Below are 22,707 nucleotides of genomic sequence, written 5' to 3' on the forward strand. Positions count from 1 at the left end.
CCTTTACAGGCATACTATAGACACCCCCCAGCTACGAAATTTAAAGGGATATTACACTTTTATTGTTTCACTTTAAGCATTATTAAAATCACTGCTCCCGAAAAAACGGCCGTTTTTAAAACTTTTTTTTGCATTGATCCATGTCCCCTGGGGCAGGACCCAGGTCCCCAAACACTTTTTATGACAATAACTTGCATATAAGCCTTTAAAATTAGCACTTTTGATTGTTCATGTTCGTGTCCCATAGACTTTAACGGTGTTCGCGTGTTCGATCAAACTTTTTTCCTGTTCGCATGTTCTGGTGCAAACCGAACAGGGGGGTGTTCGGCTCATATCTACTCTCGAGTAAGCAGTATAGAAAGGAGACAGCTGGTAACACACTGCTACACGCAGACATCTTCCACCCAGAGCCACTCAAAAAATCTATTCCATTTTTGAGACTTAAAAGGAACTGCAGCACATATGAAGACTTCCAACGAGAATCCGACGAACTAATCGCCAGATTAATGGAGAGAGGATACATAAAGTCAGCTCTCAAGAAAGCGTTCAATCGTGTCAAAAACACAGACAGACGAAATATAATCTTCAAGAAAAAAGATCCGAAGAAAGAAGACACAACGACCAGAATCATCATGAGATTCTCTAACGAACATTGCCAAATAAGAAAGATCATCTCCAAGCACTGGTCAATCCTCACAGAGGACCCGATCATAGGTAGCCTAGTTACATCTAGACCTCAAATCACTTACAAAAAAATCAGGCTCCATAGGGAACATGCTCACACAGAGCGAATATAAAGGAAGTGCAAGAATAGATCCCTGCAAAACTTGGGGCACTTATCCATGTGGATCATGTACACAGTGTGGAGTCATTGGAAGGAGAACCATGATAGCATTACCCAATGGGGAAAATTTCCAGCTACGCCACTTTGCTAATTGTAGGACACGGGGGGTTGTTTACTTGATGCAATGCCAATGTGGGGCCTTCTATGTCGGGAAAACTCGACAGGAATTCGCCAAGAGAGTTGAAAAACACATACATAGCATGGGCATCGGAAACCTTTACCTACCATTAGGTAGACATGTAGCTAAACAATATAACTACAGGATGCCCAAAGTCAACTTCACAGTCCTGGATAGACTCCATATACCAACTAGGGGGGGTGATTGGAACAAGGTCCTACTCCAGCGCGAGATGCACTGGATTAGGCGCCTTAGGGCCACCCCCCCCCTGGTTTAAATGAAACAGAAAGCTTCAGGCCCTTTTTAGATGGCTTTGGTTTGGGTAAAACCGACTAAAGTCACTCTTCACCCATCCCCCTTTGTCCTTATCTATCACTCCAGGCCTAATACCTCCCTCACTATTCTAACCTCTCCGCTCCATGGGGTATCCTCTACGAACCCCTTGCTCGCATATAAGTACAAGACAAGAGACTTTCTACCTAAGGGTTTTTTTAGATAAATAAATACTTAGACAATTGTTTGTATGCAATTAAGTTTGTGATTTGCTGTTATGTCACCAAAAACCACCGGGTATGGGCCAGTACTTTCAGGCCATCTCCAGGTGGAGCTTTGTGATTTAACCCTTTCATGACTAAGCCTATTTTTGAAATTTGGTGTTTACAAGTTAAAATCCGTATTTTTTGCTAGAAAATTACTTAGAACCCCCAAACATTATATATTTTTTTTAGCAGAGAATCTAGAGAATAAAATGGTGATTGTTGCAATATTTTTTATCACACAGTATTTGTGCAGCGGTGTTTTAAATGCAAATTTTTGGAAAAGTGACAATTTCATGAATTTTAAAAAATCCAAACAGTAAAGTTACCCCAATTTTTTTGTATAATGTGAAAGATGATGTTACGCCGAGTAAATAGATACCAAACATGTCACCCTTTATAATTGCACGCACTCGTGGAATGGCGACGAACTACGGTACCTTTGAACTTCCATAGGCGACGCTTTAAAATTTTTTTACGGTTACCAGGTTTGAGCTACAGAGGAGGTCTAGGGCTAGAATTATTTCTCTCGCTCTGACGATCGCGGCGATACCTCACATGTGTGGTTTGAACACTGTTTCCATATGCGGGCGCGACTTCCGTATGCGTTTTCTTCGCTGCGCGAGCTCGCGGGGACAGGGGCACTTTAAAAAATTTTTTTTTTTTATTTAATTTATTTATTTTCGTACTTTATAAATTGTGTTTAAAATTTTTTTTTTTTTTTTTTACTTTTATTGGTGTCACAAGCAATGTAAACATCCCTTGTGACAGTAATATGTGGTGACAGGTACTCTTTATGGAGGGATGGGGGGTCTAAAAGACCCCCCATCCCTCCTTTACACTTCAAAGTATTCAGATCGCTGAAAACGGCGATTCTGAATACTGTGTACTTTTTTAAATTCGGCGCCATTGGCAGCCGAGTAAACGGGAAGTGACGTCATGACGTCGCTTCCGCGTTTACAACAAGAAGGCTGGAACGAAGCCGCTCACAGCTTCGTTCCAGCCCGCCCCCAGTCGCCGAAGGCAGCCGAACGGACACCGGGCCTCCCGATCGCACGGGAGGCCCGGTAACAGCGGCGGGAGGCGGCGGGAGGGGGGGATGTCCCCTCCCGCTCCTCCGGTATAACAGCCGAGCGGCTTTTAGCCGCATCGGTTGTTATACACAGGTAGCCGATCGCCTGCTGTAAACAACGGTACCGGGATGATGCCTGCAGCTGCGGGCATCATCCCGGTATAACCCCGGAAAGCCGAGTACGCATATCTGCGTACGGTCAGCGGGAAGGGGTTTTAATATTGTTTTTTGGTTTTCTGCTGTTTTCATTATTATTATTATTTGTCTTTTTCCTGCATTCAATCATCCCCTTCTGCATTCTGGGGTTGTACCATGTGAGGATGGACTGTACCTCCCCCTGGGTGGGTATATACCCTATGTGTCCCATCCCTACCCGACACAGGGGGGCCCCGATGTTATATCATACATTGGGGCATTCTTTACCCCTATGCTTGAAGTGCCATTCAAGCGGGGGTCCCTGTGTCGGTGGTTACTAGTCCTTATCTTCCCCTCTCCCACTCGATCTGTTATGAGTGAGACAGGGGACAGCTCATGGTATAACAGGCCCAGGTACACCTTCCCCCCCGTAGGTACAATCCATCTTCCTCCCCAGCTGGCCTGTCTGCTAGCCAGGACCCACCATCCTGTCAAACGGCTCCTTCAGCCCTCTCCATCTAGGGGATCTATGTGGGGGGTTTCCCCTTATTAGGACACCGCATCTACGGCGCTGTCCTCGGCCGCTGGATTCAGTTTTGCCCTATTAGATCCAACTATGGGCACGGCCCCTTTCCAACATGGCGGCTGGCCCATATAGGCTGCTTCATGTTGCTGTGAAGCATGCCATCGCGGCGGCATTTGGTGTCATGGTGATGCCCGGCGTCCTCACATGGGATGGACCTGTCGGCGGCCCAAGCAGGCGAGCCACGCCATTGGCTGGCGTGGCGGCCTATCCCCACCCATACCACATAAAAGGACGCCAGAGACGGCTAATGGTGTCACTCCTCCCTCGGGGATCACCAAGGGATATCAGGGCACACGAACTGCTTCAGGCCACTTGGACCCACTTCTTTTGTTAAAGTAAGTGCTTTTTGTCTTACACTTCTACACCAGAACAGGACCCTCCCTGGTGTGTGGGGGGGGGGCTTGTTATAGCCCCCACTTTCCCACTATGGTCCTTTTCTTATTACTCCCTATCTTTGCCCTGTTTTAGACAGCCATCAGAAACTTGATGCTGAAACGCTAACACTTGGATTAAATCTACTTATCCAGCCATCTTGTAGGGGTTATAGGACACTATTAAACCCATGGAGGATTAGGACTCCTTACCCTGACATTGGAGATTACATTAACCCACGAAGTGCTCTAGGAGAATGTAAGTAATGTGACAGCCTCACAATGCGGGAAAATGTACACATACATATATACAGTTTATAATATTACTGCTTTGGTTTTTTTAGATTGTGATGCATTTCCCTGAAGAAGACTTTTCTTTGAAATAAGCATGTTGAAACGCATTGGAATTCCACTACTCGACGCCACGGCGGTCTATCTGTGGTGATTGCATCGTGTAGTGTGATGTATCACTTTCTTCTAAAAATTCTCTTCTCATAAGCGAATGCACTTTTTTAATCATTGTAATGTGATATCCTCACTTTGTTTATATATGGTATTTCTTGGATTTTTGTAGTTCAATCCATTATTTATTTTTTGTACTTTTGTATTTATTAACTTGGATGGACAATAATAAAAATTGAATTTTACTTAAATTAATAATTTCCATTGCCTTAAAAATTCCTTCAGAGGTTCATATACTTTATCTCTATAAATTCACATAATTGGATAACTGAAGGAAATAGTCAAACACTTTTTAGTGAAGATTGTCACTTTCTTTAATGAATCTGCCCCATTATGTGTGGGTAAAGTTTAGAATAATCAATAGAGGTCTTATATATTTTAAATGAGGAGTTAAAGTGGTTCTGAAGTCAAAATGTTTTTACCTTAAAGCAGAACCAAACCCTCTTATCCTTTTTTGCCTAGCAAACTGCCATCTTAGCCTCTGTTCGATTTGAAACTGCCATGGTGCTGCACATCTGATCAGATATGACACCAGCCATTTAAAGATTTAACAGTTTGGTTGAGAACCCAGGAAAATGTGATATCAGGTCACCTGAGGCCAGGTGACAGATGCACACCACTGGAGTCAGGAGCGCAGCCCTAAGCTTGTGGTTTCTTTGGCTGCGTGCTGTGGATGGAGCTCTGGGTGGTTCAGGAAAGCAGCTCCACCTGAGCACCAACATGGATCGCACAGGGAGCTAGAGCATAAGATTCCCCAGGCCGCAGAGTCTAAGTGCCAACAGGTTTTCACAAGAGCCTCTGATGGTGAGGATGGCCTTCGCTGCAGCTGACTCCAGGTCGCGGCCCCCAGGGTCTCCCAGTTCACACTCACGGCAGGCTCTGGTGGATAGAGAGGAAGCAGCAGTGCAGGGCAACAAGGAATAGTCAGAAGGACAAGCCAAGGGTCAGGGTAACAAGCAGACAGGGATGGTCAGGAGAACATGCCAAAGTCGGTAGACGGAATCAAACGTAGAGCACACAGCAAGAAACACACAGAGGAGCCTAATAAACACACTATTGCTCAGGCAAAGCTGGCTTGCAGTGCACTGTGTTAAATAGTGTTTCCTGTTAGAGGCTTGGGTGGAGCCATGCTGAGAGGAGATTACTTAAACATGCAGGTGAGAGAGTGCGGTCCCTAAGTGGATACACAGACCAGAGGTAAGCAGACAGACAGGGCATGAAACATTACTGCAGATTCATTATATGTGACAGTTAGCATTACAGCATGCCGGGAAGGTAACTGCTTTTTAAAACCATTACATTGATGGGTTTAGTTCCACTTAAATGCATTCTCTGCATTAAGGTAAAAAAAAAACTTCCAATGGCTGCTCCTTCCCCTCACCCCTCCAAAACACTTACCTGAGCCTTTCAGTGGTCCAGCGCTGTAACGTCTGCACCTCCCGCTCTCCTCTTCCACTTATCACAGGACACACAGGCAGCAGTGGGAACCATTGGCTCCTGCTGCTGTCTTTCCTTGTCAAAAGAAGTTTATTGAGTATACAATGTTATAAAGATACATAAAGTAAGTTTACAAGGATCTATAAAGTAAGCTCATTGTTTTACAGTAGGGTTTATATAGGTAAATATCATGAAATTTCAAATATTAAACATTGGGTTCACATAAACCTAAATTAAAGATATATATCATTTCCTTAGTTACTTTTGTAGGTATTTAAATGATTTATACCTACTATACATATTGTTTACAAGTAGAGTGTATATAGGTCAAATAAATTCTGATAATGAGCTTTAATCGTAAGGTGGAGAAAAGGAAAGAGAAAGAAGAAAAAGGGTTGAAAGGTAGAGGTATGGTCCACAAGGTTGTCCCGCTCGTCAGTTTATTATTCTTTTTAGTTCTCTTTGAAGCCTTAGAATGGGTGTCTCTGTAAGTCATTTAATCTGTTACCATGGCAACAGGACAGAGTCATTGAAGTTTGACAGGAACTGTTCTTTTATCCAAGGATGCCAAAGTTTTTCAAATTTTGGAATTTGATTTTGATCGATGGCTACCATCTTAGCATGGGACATTGTATTATTCATTCTGTGAATTGTGTCTGCTAGTACCAATGTAGGAGATTTCCATGCCTTGGCCACTGTTTGTTTTGCAGCCGTTATTAGTTGGATCATAAGTTTGAATTGAGAGAGTGTTAACCATTCCGGTTTTAGATTAAGTAAAGTTAAATATGGATCTGGTTGTATTATTTTTTTTAATATTTTAGATGCAATCACGAAGACTTCCTTCCAGAAGGTTTGGATTACTGGGCACGTCCACCATATGTGTAAATATGTACCTATTTCTGGGCATCCTCGAAAACAAAGAGCTGAGGTATTAGGTGAATATTTTGCCACTCTAGCGGGTACAAGGTACCAGCGAGTTAGGACTTTATAATTTGTCTCCAGTGCTAAGATGTTGGGTGAGGATGACTTAGATGTGAGCCATATGTTAGACCAGTCCGTGTCTTCTAAAGTTCGTCCCAGGTCCTCCTCCCACCTCTGAACGTAAGAGGGTCTATTAAGATTTGCTACTCCATATAATTGATTATAAAGTGATGAAATTGTACCTTTAGCAAATGGATCTTTTGTACAGATTGATTCAAAAATGGATAATTGGGATAATGGTGTATCCCCCTTTAGGAATGGTGTATAGAAATTTTTGATTTGGAGATATCTGAATATCTCAGAGTTTGGTAGATCATATTTTTCTCTAAGCGATGGGAATGAAAGGAATGATTTAGATGCTATGAAGTCATTTAGTGTCTGAATGCCTGATGTTGTCCAAGCTTTAAAAGAATTTGGGTAGATCCATGCCGGATAAAAGGCCGGATTTCTGATAAAAGAAAGGAGAGGATTGTGTGGAGATTGTAACTGATATTTGGTTTTTAGTTTATCCCAGAGAGATAAGAAGTGTTTAGTTATGGGATTATGAATTTTAAAGCGGTCTTTAGGATCAAGCCATAATAAATTTGATATTAATAGAGGGTCATTTTCTGAAGCCTCTATAAATACCCATAATGGGATTTCCTGTTTTGCATGGTATTTGGACAGACTGGCCAAATGTGCTGCTCTGTAGTAGTTAGTAAAATTAGGGTATCCCAGGCCTCCTTTATTTTTGGGAAGATGTAGTGTGTGTATAGGTATACGTGGTTTAGAAGAGCCCCATATAAACGAAGTTGCCCTTTTTTGTACTATTCTCAAAAAATAGGAAGGAATTGGAATAGGGAGGACTCTGAATAGATAAAGCAATTTGGGTAGAATAGTCATTTTGATTGCATTAATCTTCCCTATCCAGGATAAAGGAAGTTGCGACCATTGTTTTATTAGATTTGTGATCTGTCTTAATACAGGAGGATAATTGGTTGAGAATAAGTCAGAATGAGATGCTGTTAAATGAATTCCAAGCTATGGGATTGATTTTTCTGCCCATGTGAATGGGAGTGCAGCCCTAGCCGGGATCAATTCCATGTTTGTGAGTGAAATATTAAGCACTAGGCATTTCTTAGGATTAATCATAAGGCCGGATAGGGCTGCAAATCCATCAAGAGCTGGTATTAAGTTAGGACCAGAGACCTGTGGTGATGATAGAAAAAGTAATATATCGTCTGCAAATATACATAATTTGTGTGTAATACCTCCTATTTCAATGCCAGTTATAGTTTGGTTTGTTCTGATGTATTGGGCCATGGGTTCGAGTATAAGGGCAAATAATAAGGGAGAAAATGGGCAACCCTGTCGGGTACCTCTTTCGATATTAAAGGCTTCAGATTTGTATCCAGCATATTTTATATAGGCTTTGGGTTTATTATATAATGCTTTGATCCATGTTAAAAAGTGGGGTCCAAAACCCCATTTTTGTAATGAATATTGCATATATTGCCAGGATACTGTGTCAAATGCCCTCTTAATATCGAGAGATAGAAAACATAAAGGGATTTTCCGTTTTTTAGCAATATGTGCCAATAACACTGCCCTGCGTATATTATCGCCTGCCTGTCTATTTGGCATGAAGCCTACTTGATCTCTATGTATTAATTTTCCTATAATGCTATTGAGGCGTTTTGCTATTATTTTTGCTAATAATTTAATATCGAGGTTTAACAGAGAGATAGGCCGATAATTCACACAGGAAGTATCATCAGAAAGGGGTTTTGGGATCATACAAACAATTGCCATTAGTGTTTCTTGCCGAAAAGAATGTCCATCTAGAAGTTTGTTAAAAGTTTCAGTGAGAAAGTTTTAGGTCTTTTATGGCGTTAGCAACTTCATCTATAGTTATAGGCTCATCCAAACTGCTTTTTTGATTCTGAGATAACTCAGGTAAGGTTATTTTTGAGAAGAAGGATTCAGCCTCTGTAGGATTAAATTCATTGTTTGTCTTGTATAAAGTTGCAAGATGTGAGTGAAATTTATGGACTATTTTAACTGGATTACAAGTGTAAACATTTTTTGATAATTTCAAACGTATTGGTTTGAAAGATTTGTTAGTTGAATTTAATGCCCGAGCCAAATATGTACCTGGTTTGTTTGTATTCATGTAGAAATTGTGTTTGGAGCGTTTGAGGGATTTATCAACTGACTCAGTGAGAAATAGATCGTATTCCAATCTAGATTTTTCCAGATGAGATTTTGTACTCTGAGATGGATTATCTTGAAATGATATGTAGGCTGCATTAAAATTGAGTTCTAGTTTTTTTGCTAGATTTTTGCGTTCCCGTTTAAATAGTGCCATTTGTCTTTGTATTGTACCACGCAAGACAGGCTTATGAGCTTCCCACAGTGTTATTGGGGAAATGTCTGTTGTATTATTAATTGATATGTATTCCTTTAAAGCTTGTTCAATGGCCATCTGATGTAGTGGGTGTTTGAGCATTATGTCCGGTAAGTACCACGTTGGGTCATGCGCTTTTGGTATGGCTGAGGCTATAGTAGTGTATACTGCATTATGGTCAGACCACGGAATCGGAATTATATCTGATGCAATAATTTCTGGTATCATTCCTATTGTTAGAAAAATATGATCTATTCTGGTGAAGGTTTGATGAGGGTGCGAGAAATAAGTGAATTTCTTTTTCATTGGGTTACTTTCTCTCCATGAATCTACCAGATTGTATTTGGAAAGAAGTTGAGAAAAAGGTAATCTAGAGGTTATTTTGGATGGTGTAAAAGGTGATTTATCTAGAAATGGGAGGAGGACCTGGTTCGAATCCCCACACATTATCACTGTTCCTATTTTGTGTGTATTAATCGCTTGTAATATATGTGAGAGGAATGGTGTAGGTTGTTTGTTAGGAGCGTAGTAGGAAATCACAGTGATTGCTGTATCCATTATATAACCCATGAGTATTAGGTATCTACCTTCTAGGTCTTTAATTTCTGATGATAAGGTGAATGGTGTGGATCGGTGAAATGCAATTAGAGTTCCCCTTTGCTTGGTACAGGCAGAAGCCGTGTAAATTTGTTGATAAAAAGGAGAAATATATTTTGGAGTAGAATCTTTGGTGAAGTGTGTTTCTTGGAGGCATACTATGTGAGACTTCTTGTTATGGAAAGTACGGAAGGCTTTGGTCCTTTTTTGAGGGACATTTATTCCCTGAACATTCAGGGAAAGTATATTCAGTGGTGCCATGGCAATAGATCAAATAGTTTTGACTTACTTTTTGTTATGCAGAGCTGACTGCGCAGATCAACCTGTGTGGACTGAAGAGATGAATAGATAGAAAAGAAACCAGTGAATTCTGGAGTAAAGTGTAAACAAAAAACATATGAGATTAGAAGATACATTGTATAAATTATTTTTTGCAAGTAATCACAATTTACCCGTGAAAGAGAATAAATATCTCTCTCAGGGGAATAAGTGCCTTCGTCACACTCCCACATAATATGGTTGGGAGAATGAGGAGGGCTAATGGGGGTACACGGATCTTCCGCTTACAGGAGAGAAGTGCTATGTCAAAAGACATCAAAATGATGTTTCATTAATTGGAGTGCAGAATATAGTTTTTGTTGAAATTATTTATTCCAGGGTGGTTGTATATGGTTAGTCTTGCCCTAGGCTAAATAATTCAGTTAGAAAGGTACTGTTAATAACTTTGGTATTGATGAAGATAGTTTGAATTATTTTGGGATTTTAACCCTTTTAGAGTAAACAATTACATATTTTATTCATATGTAACTGTTTAGATATGTTAACTCATAAAATAGAGGTTGTATTGCTTCAGATTAGAATAAACAAAAACATAATTCTAGGAACTAGTTAGGTAATAATAGATTTGTTTTAAGAAAAGAAAGAAAAAGCTTCCATTACTTCTGGATTATTGAATATATTTGTCCTAAAAAGTAATAAATCTATTGTTATTACTTGATAATATATAACTGAACAAGAATTTCCTTATTTCACTTATATATTCTAAGGCTATATGAATCAGAAGTAATAAGAAATATAACTGGAATGTAACATGATACCACACAGTGTGTGACTATCAGAATGCAGTTACATTCAGTTATAAATATAGGTTTTTTTATAGAGAACCATCTCTTAGTATAATAAATGAAGAGATATCAGGAATTAGGATGTCAGTCCATTGAATCTTCTTGGTCCATGGATGATGTGGCATAACGGCCTCTTTTGTGAGAATGATGATTCCCATTTTGTTCTGAAATTTTCTGGGTGCTGCCTGAAGGTGAAGATGATGCCATTCTTCTGTGTGTGGGAGTGTTGCTGCTTGTGGGTTCTGTCAGATTTAATTTTAAAAGGGTTTGTTGTAGTTCATCTGCTGATCTGCTTCTGTAAATTGTACCTTGGTAGTTAAATCTGACTGAAAAGGGGAAGCCCCATTGATACATAATGTTGTGGCGTTGCAGTTCCATTAGTTGGGGTTTCATGGATCGTCTTTTAGTAATAGTAAGTTGGGATAGGTCAGCAAAAATTTGATAATTGTGTCCTTGAAAATTAAGTTCCTTTTTTTCTCTTGCAGCAATTAGTATTTGTTCTTTTGTTCTGTAATAATGAAATTTTGTGATTATATCACGTGGGGGTCCATCTTTCTTTTTGGCTGTGAGGGCTCTGTGTACTCTGTCCAGTTCTAAACGTTCAATAGGGATATCTGGCTTTAGTTCTTGTAATAGAGCAGTAATAGTAGATTGCAGGTCTGTCACAGTTTCAGGTATTCCCCTTATGCGCAAGTTTGAACGTCTGGCTCTATTTTCGTAATCTTCGAGCTTAGTTTGAAGTATTAAATTCTCTTTTTTTAATTGTTCCAATTCTGTTATATTTTCTTGGGTTGTAATTTCAATTTCATCCATTTTTATTTCTAAGGCTGCGGTGCGATTTCCCAGCTCTCTTATTTCTTTGGTTAGGCTTTTTGTTATTTGGTCTGAGGTTTGTTTTAAAGCCTTATGAAGCATCTTTTCAAATTGTAATAATATTACTGGGGATACTGAGGAGGCTTGTGGAGAAGTTTGTGAGAGGATTTGTTCTGTATCTGACTCAAATGGAGAGTCTTGCTGTGACATTTTCTGTCTGTGAGAGCGCCCTGATGCTGTATCTTGTGAGGTGACTGGAGCTGCTTCAGCTGCAGTGAGTGCCTGTGAGCTCTTTGTGAGGTGATTTTTATTTCTGCCACGGCTTCCTCCCAGTACCATATTTCCTGCCCAAACTTTCACAGTTTGTTCCCTGGGGCAAAAAGGTTCAAATGGATACCTTTTGAGCCTGCAGGCTCCGCTTTGTCCTTCTCTTCTCTCCTCAGCGGTGTGGAGCTCTAACAATGCATGTCTGCTCTGCTAGGCTCCGCCTCCTGCCCCTGCTGCTGCTGTCTTTCAAATCCAGTGAGGAAGGAGTGGAGAGCATAGCTGAGCAGTGCCTTGTGTGTCTATGAATGCATACAGCCTGGCTTGGGAAAGATGTGTACATATACTCATATCTTTGGAGTGTTTTAACTTGTCATTTCAGTATGTTTACTTATTTTATCTGCACATGATTGGATATTTAAAGTGAACAGGAATTTGCTTCTCACTTAAAATTTAAGTAAATATTCCATTTATTGTGTGAAGATTCTCTTATTCTTTAGTAAATCAGCCCAAGTTTTTTACTCATGTTGAGTTTAAAGAAAACATATGAGGCATTGTTAAGCTGTGCTCTGCAACTTGCTGTAAACATGTATGTCAGCTAATCGTCTTGCTTGGTTACCATAGATAATAAAATATTTACCTTTAGAAGAAGTCAGAGTGATTGGGTAGTTTCTATGTAAGCTTGAGAGTCAACCAGTACCACATACTGTACCTGCAGTTGTAGAAACCCCATTACTCACACCTTCCTGTGTGTTACAAGATTCTGCTGTAAATTCATTTTTGTTTTGCTGTAGACAGAACTAGGGATGCACCTATACCGATACCGGTATCGGTATCGGTGCCGATACTTGGCATCTTCAGGGGTATTGGTACTCGTTAAAATTCACCGATACCAGAAACCAATACCAGAAGTGACGTCAGCTTGGGCGGAGCTCGGGAACCAGACAAGGTTGTGGCCTCTCCACACGGCAGTGAGTGCTGTTTCCCTCATGAAAGACATGTATTTTTCTGCTGCTGCGCCTGCTACATGGCTGCCCCACATGGCGAGCATCCTCCTTACACCAGGTCCCCTCATGGCGGCCGGTGATGTGCTCTTCTCTATTTTTCTAACTGTTGCTTGCTTTCTGCTTATGTGTCCCGCGGCTGGTGATTGCTGTACAGTACCACTAGCTTACATCATCATTTGCCTAACATGGTGGACGGCCTGTGTTATACTTAAGTTAGTTTTGTATCCCACATTGTCTCTCTCTCATTTGCCTAACATGGCGGACGGCCTGTGTTATACTTAAGTTAGTTTTGTATCCCACATTGTCTCTCTCTCTCTTGCCTAACATGGTGGACGGCCTGTGTTATACTTAAGTTAGTTTTGTGTCCCACATTATCTCTCTCTCTCTTGCCTAACATGGCGGACGGCCTGTGTTACACTTAAGTTAGTTTGTCCCACATTGTCTCTCTCTTGCCTAACATGGCGGACGGCCTGTGTTACACTTAAGTTAGTTTGTTCCACATTGTCTCTCTCTTGCCTAACATGGCGGCCGGCCTGTGTTACACTTAGTTTGTCCCACATTGTCTCTCTCTCTTGCCATAATACATAATGCATGGCAGCCGGCCTGTGTTTGTGTGTGTTACATAACTTAGTGTCCCACATTGTCTCTGTTGCCTAACATGTCCATCATGGTGGCAAATGACTGCTGCTGTTACATAAATCATCATTGTCTGTTGCCTAACATTTTCCTGCATGTGCCTTTCTGAGACCATCCTCTGCTTTTTGTATTGTAGAGATACCGGCCGTTGTACCCGACAGATGGATGTCATTATCCCCACTGGTTTACTTGGCCATACCAAGATGCTGGATGCAGCAGGAACAAACAACAAGCACCGGCGAGAGCAGCTTCATTAATCTAAAAAATAGTAGGTGTCATCATGTGTGAAAAAATCAGAAAACAAAACATTTGGGCTCAAATTTTTTTCCCAATTTTCCTAATTTTTTCCCCCCTTAAGGTGGAGAGACTTACTTATTTCTGGCTTTAAGTGCAATGCAAACGGATGCCACTGCCACCAGCAAAATGTCAGCTGTCTGGAAGTTTTTTAAAATTGATGAAACCAACAAACGCATTGCAGACTGCAAACTCTGTTTTGCCAAAATATCCAGAGGAGGTTAAAAAGTTAGTTCTTATAATACCAGTAATCTCATAAAACACCTCAAAATAAAACACAAGACTGAGCATGGCGAATTTACAGCTGTCACTAGCTCTTGCACTCAGCAGCTGACACTGCAGCAAACCCTTGCCAGACGTGAAAAATTTTCCATGGATAACCCATGGGCTTAAAAAATTTCTGAAGTAGTTACCCAATTCATCGTTCTTGATGATCAGTCACTATCAATATTTGACAATGTGGGTTTTCGGCGACTTATGAATCTTTTGGAGCCAAAGTACGAAATTCCCAGCCGCCGTCATGTCACAGATGTCATGTTGCCACAATTACACAACACAGTGAAAAAACACATTACCAACATGCTACAGGAGGACATAAAGGCTATCAGTTTCAGCACGGACATTTGGAGCAGTAGTGTGAGTCCCGTGTCTGTAATTAGCTTAACTGCACAGTGGATTGATGCCAATTTCACTCTGCACCAAGTCATGCTGCATGCAAAGAAATTTCAAGGCTCTCACACATGCCAAGCTATAAGAAGCATACTAGAAGAAATGCTTGACACTTGGGCGATTCCCAAAAGTTCTGTCCATGTGGCAGTCCGTGATAATGGCAGAAATATGATAAAAGGTGTACAAGATACTGGTCTTCAGAATCTTTCATGTGTGGTACATACACTGCAGCTGGCTGTCTCAGAGGGGCTTTTATCACAGCGCAGCATTACGGAGGCTGTGGGACTTGGGCTCAAAATAGTTGGGCACTTTAAACATTCAAACCTGGCATATTCTAGGCTGCAAGATATTCAGATCCAGCTTGGTCAACCCATTAAAAGACTTCAACAAGATGTTCAGACTCGCTGGAGCAGCACTTTTTACATGCTGCAGTCTCTGATAGAGCAAAAACAGGCCATTAGAGTATATGTGTCAGAACATGAGCTGCCTGCAACAATCACTGCAAATCAATGGAATCTCATGGAGAAGATGATCAACATCTTGGCTCCCTTTGAAGAGTTGACTTGGCATGTGAGTTGTTCAGATTCTTTTGCCTCAAATGTAATTCCTGCAGTGACTATGCTACAGCGATTATTATCTAAAGAAGTGGATGAGGACCACGGTGTTAAAATAATGAAGAAGACATTGCTTGGTGCTTTGCAGAAACGGTTCTCTGACATGGAGCAAAATCCACTTTGTTGCATCGCTACTCGATCCAAGGTAATCAATTATTGCTGGCTGCTATTTTGCATTGTTTTTAATTGAATATTGATGATATGATTTTGTTTTTTGTTTTTTGGATGAAGGTGATATTTTACAGTGTTATTATCACGTGCTTGCATTAAAAAAAAATGTTTGTAATGCAAGTGATAACACTGTAAATCTCACCTTCATAAAAAACACAAAATCGATAATGACAAACACACTTACCTGCTCTGCCTCTGTGTAATGATTTTGCACAGAGCAGGCCAGACAACTGTTTTTGCCGTGTGCCCCGACGTCACCTTTCCTTCTAGCAGTGCCCCCACAGCAAGCTTCCACAGTTGTTGCTTTCCTTGCATGATGTTGTCTAATGTCTTGTATTTTTCTTCTTCTAGGTATAAAGATCGGTTCTTCTCAAATGCAGATGCTGGCAGGCAGGCCAAAGAGATGTTTGTGCTGGAAATGCAACAAAAATCTTCTGTACAGGTACTACAGGCACAGGCAGCTACACCTGAGGTGCTTGAGAAACCAGCTACCAAAAGGCCTCGCACTGAGCAACAGCCAGGTACCGGTGTGACTGTGGACAGTGTTTTTCAAGAAATTGCTTATTCATCTACATTTGAGAACAGTGCTCCAACAGCTGCTACCATACAACTAGAAGCATATCTTGGAGAGGTCACTGTGCCTCGTTCGGACAAACCTCTTGAGTATTGGGCAGTCAATAAACTGCGATTTCCCACTCTAGCCCAAATGGCACAAAAATATCTTTCAGCTCCTTGCAGTAGTGTGGAAAGTGAGAGATTGTTCAGTGCAGCATCACACATTCTGACTGACACTAGAAACCGACTTCTAACTGAACATGCAGAGATTCTTCTGTTTCTTAAAAAAACTTGCAACTGGCGTTTGAATTGGAAAAGTAATCTACCGCCTGTTACTGTCCTACTGTAAGGCATCATGCACAGTTGCACGCTGCAGCTCAAAGCAACTGCTCCACCTGGCATGACCTTGAGCGTTTTTTTTTTAGCGTTTCCTCTGCCTGTTAACTCCCCTCCATGTTGGCCTTTAAAAAAAAAAAAAATATGCCTTTTTAACTCCATGCCACAACCTTTTTCCTTAAGTGAAAAAGTGAATCACCTATGCTGTGCACATTGCACACTATAGGTGATTCAACATGCAATGCATGGGGGGACACATAGCCTAATATGGAGCGGCATAGAGTTAACACTACAGGCAAACGAAAGGCTCAAAAACAGGGAGCTCAAACGCCTGTAGGAGCAGCTACTTTGAGCTTTATTGTGCATGCGGCCTTACTGCTGCTAAGTCCTTGGTTCCTTGGCCTTGCCATCCTGGAATGACTCTAATTTTGGTCTGTGAAAAATGTTTTTTCACGAGTTTCATAAGAAGTTGAACTAGAAGCTAGCACTTTTTTATTATTTAAAAACTGTTTACAAAATAATTTTAGTTTTGAGGTACTGTTCAGTTGCTCCTCCTCAGGCCTAACATTATTTAACTGTATTGCGCTTGGGTTGGTTGATGCTTGTTTTATACCTGGCATCATCAACAATCATGATATTTCATGTTCTGTGTGACATTTGAGCTTTTCATTTTCAAGGCATAATGCCTGTACAATGCAGCTAAAAGCATCTGCTCTTCAAGGAGTTTGAGCTTTTTTTCTGCCTGTTAACACCTCCCCTCCATTACAGCCCATTGCACACTAGTTTCAGGAGTTTAGTGGCAGGAATGTTTACAGGCAGAAAAAAACAGAGATTTCCATTTCCAATTTCTTTGGATTTTTTTTCTGCCTGCTGCCTGTAAGCTGCCCTGCCACTAAACTTCTGAAACCGCATAGTGTTCCTTGGCCAATGGCCTTGAATGAACACATAGGCTAACATGGAGGGGAAGAGTTAACAGGTAGAGAAAAAAAAGCTCAAAAGAGCTAAAACACCTGGAGAAGCAGCTGCTTTGAGCTGTGCGTGAGGCCTTACTGCAGCCTACATGCCAACCTAACACACATCCTTGCCATCCTGGAATGTTCTGTCTGTGAAATGTGTTTCTCTTACACATGTGTAAGTTGAACTGGAAACGAACACATGTTGTGTTTTTTTTGTTTTTTGGAATTTTATAAACAATGTCTTGTGTTGTGAGTTGACTGAGGTACTGTATTGTTCTTGCTTCTCCTCATGCCTAAACATTGTGAACTTGCAATGTACATGTCATTGATGACATTGACATTATTTTATATTATGTTCTGTGCAATTTGCGCTTTAACAGCTTTGTGACCAGCAAATAAACATGTTTTCTTTCATAATCTTTTGACTGCGTTTCAATTCCTCATATTATGATGAAATTTTTCATTATTTTTTTTTAAAAATGGTCACATGACCAAAATCAGGTATCGGTAATTGGTATCGGAGAGTATATGATGTCAAGTATCGGTACTCGTACTCGGTGTCAAAAAAGTGGCATCGGTGCATCCCTAGACAGAACTGTGGAGTCTATTAAGTGTTTATTGTCACCTAATGGATAGTGATTTACTAAACACTTGTATCTATTTCCATTTTAATTTAGTAACTTGGATTACAGGAAAAATGACTAAAAAGACATGAAAATGTAATGCATGTCTTCATTTTATTAGGTAATTTCAAATGTTACAAAACATTTTACCAGGTGACATTTGACATACATACTGTCAGCCAAATGGGAACTCTAGTCAAATTTCTAAACACATCACTATTTTCTACAAAAGAACTTGGTAGACAGGCAAAGCTACTGTTAGTGTACAATATTGTCTATATAATCATTCAAAGATATGTGAAAATGGAAAGAAAACTGCATTTGGTATTACCATCCTTAAGAAAATAAAAATATGGTTCCTGCCGTGCTTTCTGGTCCACTGTTTTGATGTCTGTAATATACCTATCACAATTATCCATTCTGTAATAAACTAGTGGGGAGTGCTATGACTTCCTACAACTATTGTTCTTCGATGGTGATTATTGAAAGTAGTGACAGTAATTGAGTATTGTCCCCCTTCAGTCTACAATCCACCAGCAGCATCAGCCACCTACTGCATCAATACACTCACTAATAGGATTTCCTTTACTTTTACCAAAAGGATCTTTGTGACTAAGAAACAGGCACTATCTTGGTTGACATACAGTAAAATAACAATGCCATCCAAAATATTTCAGGGGCACGTTCACTAATCAGTAAACTCTATGTATTTCACGCTCCAGCGAGTAAAAGATCAGTTTTACAACTAAAGTTTTGTCTGTGGCTGGAAAAATTGGTGGATTTTGGTCAAGACTAAAGAACCCAAAATAAGAAATGGCGTAGACTGAGAAATTATAGATGTTAGTATTCTCTACTAACTATATTTCTGACATTTATGTCATTATGCTATCATAAATCAAGCCTGTTTCAAGATATGTATAAAGCAGAAAAATTATTTTAATTCTTGCAATGATTTCCAGTTATCCACTATCCATGGATAGTTCAGGTATCTTAAGGCTTTGTTCACTGGACTCCTTTCGGAAGGGTTCAGTGCCAATAACTGCCTGAGCATATCCATGGCCTCAAATGTCAATTTCCTCCAATGCCAAGATAGCTCTTCATGACTGCCAGTTTGTTGCCACATTATAAAATCTTCAAAAAATGGGTCAGACCGTAGTGTTTTCTCCCAAGGAAAGTATCCTGTCATCAAACAAAAGAGAAGAACTCCAAAGGCCCATGTATCTAGAGTGAAATCAATGGGAACTGCCTCTCCATTCTGAGAGTTACTTAATTCAGGTGCTGTGTAAGGAATTATACCAGACACAAGTTTAAGCAAGGTGCCTTTAGGACGAGTCAGTCCAAAATCTGTAAGTTTGATTCTTTGACAATCCGTACCAAAAAGAAGCACATTTTCAGGTTTTACATCTCGATAAACCAGGCCTCTGCTGTGGATAAATTCTAGGGCGCTCACCAGCTGACTAGTGACCTTCTTGGCAGTTGGTTCTGGTACTCCTTCCTGATAAAACATACAAACAACACAAATGAAGGTAAGTTGACAATACTTGGAGGGTGCTAAATACAATTATCAATCAGACTTGGTTCACTTTTTAAATCTGAAAATTCTGCTCATTTTCCATTTGAAATATATATGAACATTTAAACATGCATAAAACTTTAGTTCATTAGACTGAAAATAATTTAAAAAAATATATCTAAAGCCAAACCATTGTTTTGATAGATAAAGGAATGGTAAAACACCTATTAGGTTTTTTTGATGTCTGCGTTTTACTAGGGAGATTTCCTTTCATGTCTTGTCATGGACATGGACGCATACCAGGAAATTACGGAATATTTCTCCAAAGCGAGGGAAAAATCACCTCTTGAGCTGGACATACTCTTTTTCTAAAGCAGGGTGATTTATAACTGTAATGCTAGAAATGTTTTAGACTATCTGTTCATAAGCAAAATAGGCTTATGAGTAACTTATCCAGCTTAAAAGTAACTTATCCAGCTTAAGGGATATACAGTACGTGCCCATTAAAGTGACAACTTGAAGATTTATGTATCAATGCTTTTACTGGTATTTAAGTGCTTAAATATATACATGTATTGTAGAATAACATGTAATAAGCATGCTAAAACTTTCCTGGGTTCTTTCTTATGCATTTGCATATAGTATATGAATGTTCAACTTTGTCTAATGCTTTTTTTGTACAAGCCTGCTCCAGGGCCGTCTTTAAGGCAGGGCAAAAGGGGCAGCTGCCCTGTGCCCAGTCATTGTTGTGGGGCCCAAAGCAGCTGCCTCATACTTGCCAACTATCCCAGTTTAAATTCCCTTGTCCTTTGAAGTTTTAGTCCTGTGCTGTGTCCCGATATCTCAGTGTGAAGTGCTGGTACTAATGCTGCCCAGCTCTGCCTTATTGTTGTGTACAGATGACTCACCTGCAGACCCTGTGTTTACATGTAAATAACCAGCATTCATATATAAATAGCGGCTCATAAGCAAATAGCTGCGGCCGGCGGCATTGATATATAAATAAAGGGGGCATATATATGTATATCATGCCCCCCTGCAGTGAGGAGATGATGTGTTGTAACCTCTAGCAGCCAATCAGTGAGCAGTAATACTGTACAGTAATCTCTAGCAACCAATTAACAAGCAGAAATAATTTGCTGTAACCTCTAGCAACTAATCAGTAAGCTGTAATGTGTGCTGCAACCTCTAGCAACCAGTCAATTAAGCAGTAAGAATATGCTGCAACCTCTGACAACCAATCGCAATTGCTGCCTGATCAGGTACAGTAAACTGATTTTAAGTCTAGCTTCTATTTATAGTATGTCTCAGAGTAGATGGAGATCGAAATTGCATGGGGGGGGCCCAAGAAAATTTTTGCCCGGGGTCCAATCAATATTAAAGACGGCCCTGGCCTGCTCACATCACAACATTGTAAAGACTCATATTATGGGACAGCAAACAGCTGAGAAATATTTTAGTTATGTGTTGTAGTCATTCAAGTAACTAATAATCTATTGCCAACTCCACCAAATGTGCAAATATTGGCCAATTGTACATCTGCATAAACCTTGTGATGAGAGTAGTAATAAATGCACAGGCTGCAGTTCACCTTGAAGTTTTAACACATTCACTGTACAGTGTTACTGTACATTGTGTTATAGGGGCAAATAGCACACAGATATATTGTAACAACAATAAACACAAGTCTCTGGATGTTCATCTTCCTAGCTAATATTGGATTCATACTCTATTTATAATGGCCTGTTGCATAGATATAAAAAGATCCAAAGTTTAGGAGGTATAAGGGAGCACTATACTGGCTTTACCCACAGTGTTGATAACAACTATGGGGGAAGCCAGTTTGGCAGACCATAAAGATGTGGCAGAGTGGGAAGAAGGACCCAGTGGAACAAGTTGCTACATGCAGGCAAACTTATTTCACTGTAAATTACTCAGAGGGTGAGTACATTTGGTGGCTTTATGTGCAAGCTATTAGTCACGTGGATAACTACAACACACAACTAGAGCTGATAGTATATTGGCTATATATATATATATATATATATATATATATATATATATATATATATATATATATATATATATATATATACACAGTATCTCACAAAAGTGAGTACATCCCTCACATTTTTGTAAATATTTTATTATATTTTTTCATGTGGAAAAACTGAAGAAATGACACTTTGCTACAATGTAAAGTAATGAGTGTACAGCTTATATAACAGTGTACATTTGCTGTCCCCACATAATAACTCAACACATAGCCATAATGTCTAAACCGCTGGCAAGAAAAGTGAGTACACCCATAAGTGAAAATTTCCAAATTGAGCCCAAAATGTCAATATTTTGTGTGGCCACCATTATTTTCCAGCACTGCCTTAACCCTCTTGGGCATGGAGTTCACCAGAGCTTCAAGGGTTGCCACTGGAGTCCTCTTCCACTCCTTCATGACGACATCACGGAGCTCTTGGATGTTAGAGACCGCTCCTCCACCGTCCATTTGAGGATGCCCCACAGATGCTCAATAGGGTTTAGGTCTGGAGACATACTTGACCAGTCCATCATCTTTAGCCTCAGCTTCTTTAGCAAGGCAGTGGTCGTCTTGGAGTTGTGTTTGGGGTCATTATCATGTCGGAATACTGCCCTGCGGCCCAGTCTCCGAAGGGAGGCGATCATGCTCTGCTTCAATATGTCACAGTACTTGTTGGCATTCATGGTTCCCTCAATGAACTGTAGCTCCCTAGTGCCAGCAGCACTCATGCAGCCCCAGACCACGACACTCCCACCACCATGCTTGACAGTAGGCAAGACACACACACGCTTGACACCATCTGAACCAAATAAGTTTATCTTGGTCTCATCTGACCATAGGACAACATGGTTCCAGTAACCCATGTCCTTAGTCTGCTTGCCTTCAGCAAACTGCTTGTGGGATTTCTTGTGCATCATTCCTTCTGGGACGACAGCTATGCAGACCAATTTGATGCAGTGTGAGGTGTATGGTCTGAGCAGTAACAGGCTGACCTCCCACCCCTTCAGCCTCTGCAGCAATGCTGGCAGCACTCGTACGTCTATTTCCCAAACACAACCTCTGGATATGACTCTGAGCATGTACACTTTTTGGTTGACAATGCCGAGGCCTGTTTTGAGTGGAGCCTGCCCTGTTAAACCGCTGTATGGTCTTGGCCACCGTGCTGCAGCTCAGTTTCAGGGTCTTGACAATCTTCTTATAGCCTAGGCCATCTTTATGTAGAGCAAGAATTCTTTTTTTAGATCCTCAAAGAGTTCTTTGCCATGAGGTGCCATGTTGAACTTCCAGTGACCAGTATGAGAGAGTGAGAGATCAATAACACCAAATTTAAACACACCTGCTCCCCATTCACACCTGAGACCTTCTAAAACCAACGAGTCACACAACCCAGGGAGAGAAAATGGCTAATTGGGCCCAATTTGAACATTTTCACTTAGGGGTGTACTCACTTTTGTTGCCAGAGGTTTAGAAATTAATGGCTGTGTGTTGAATTACTTTGAGGGGACAGCAAATTTACACTGTTATACAAGCTGTACACTCACTACTTTACATTGTAGCAAAGTGTTGTCACAT

The 22,707-nt window shown here is 40.5% G+C and overlaps 1 protein-coding gene across 1 annotated transcript in view; it reads right to left on the reverse strand.

The window, feature by feature from the left end:
* Positions 1–17,682: 17,682 nt before the first annotated feature.
* Positions 17,683–22,707, reverse strand: part of LOC141110059 (serine/threonine-protein kinase SBK2-like) — a 135,648-nt gene continuing 130,623 nt past the window's right edge. The window contains exon 4 of the mRNA XM_073601292.1: positions 17,683–19,082. Within this exon, the coding sequence (XP_073457393.1) occupies positions 18,519–19,082 (564 nt within the window). The 3' untranslated portion in view covers positions 17,683–18,518. The remainder of the gene's footprint in view (positions 19,083–22,707) is intronic.

This window comes from Aquarana catesbeiana, linkage group LG10 (genome assembly GCF_042186555.1).
Source record: "Aquarana catesbeiana isolate 2022-GZ linkage group LG10, ASM4218655v1, whole genome shotgun sequence".
NCBI lineage: Eukaryota > Metazoa > Chordata > Amphibia > Anura > Ranidae > Aquarana > Aquarana catesbeiana.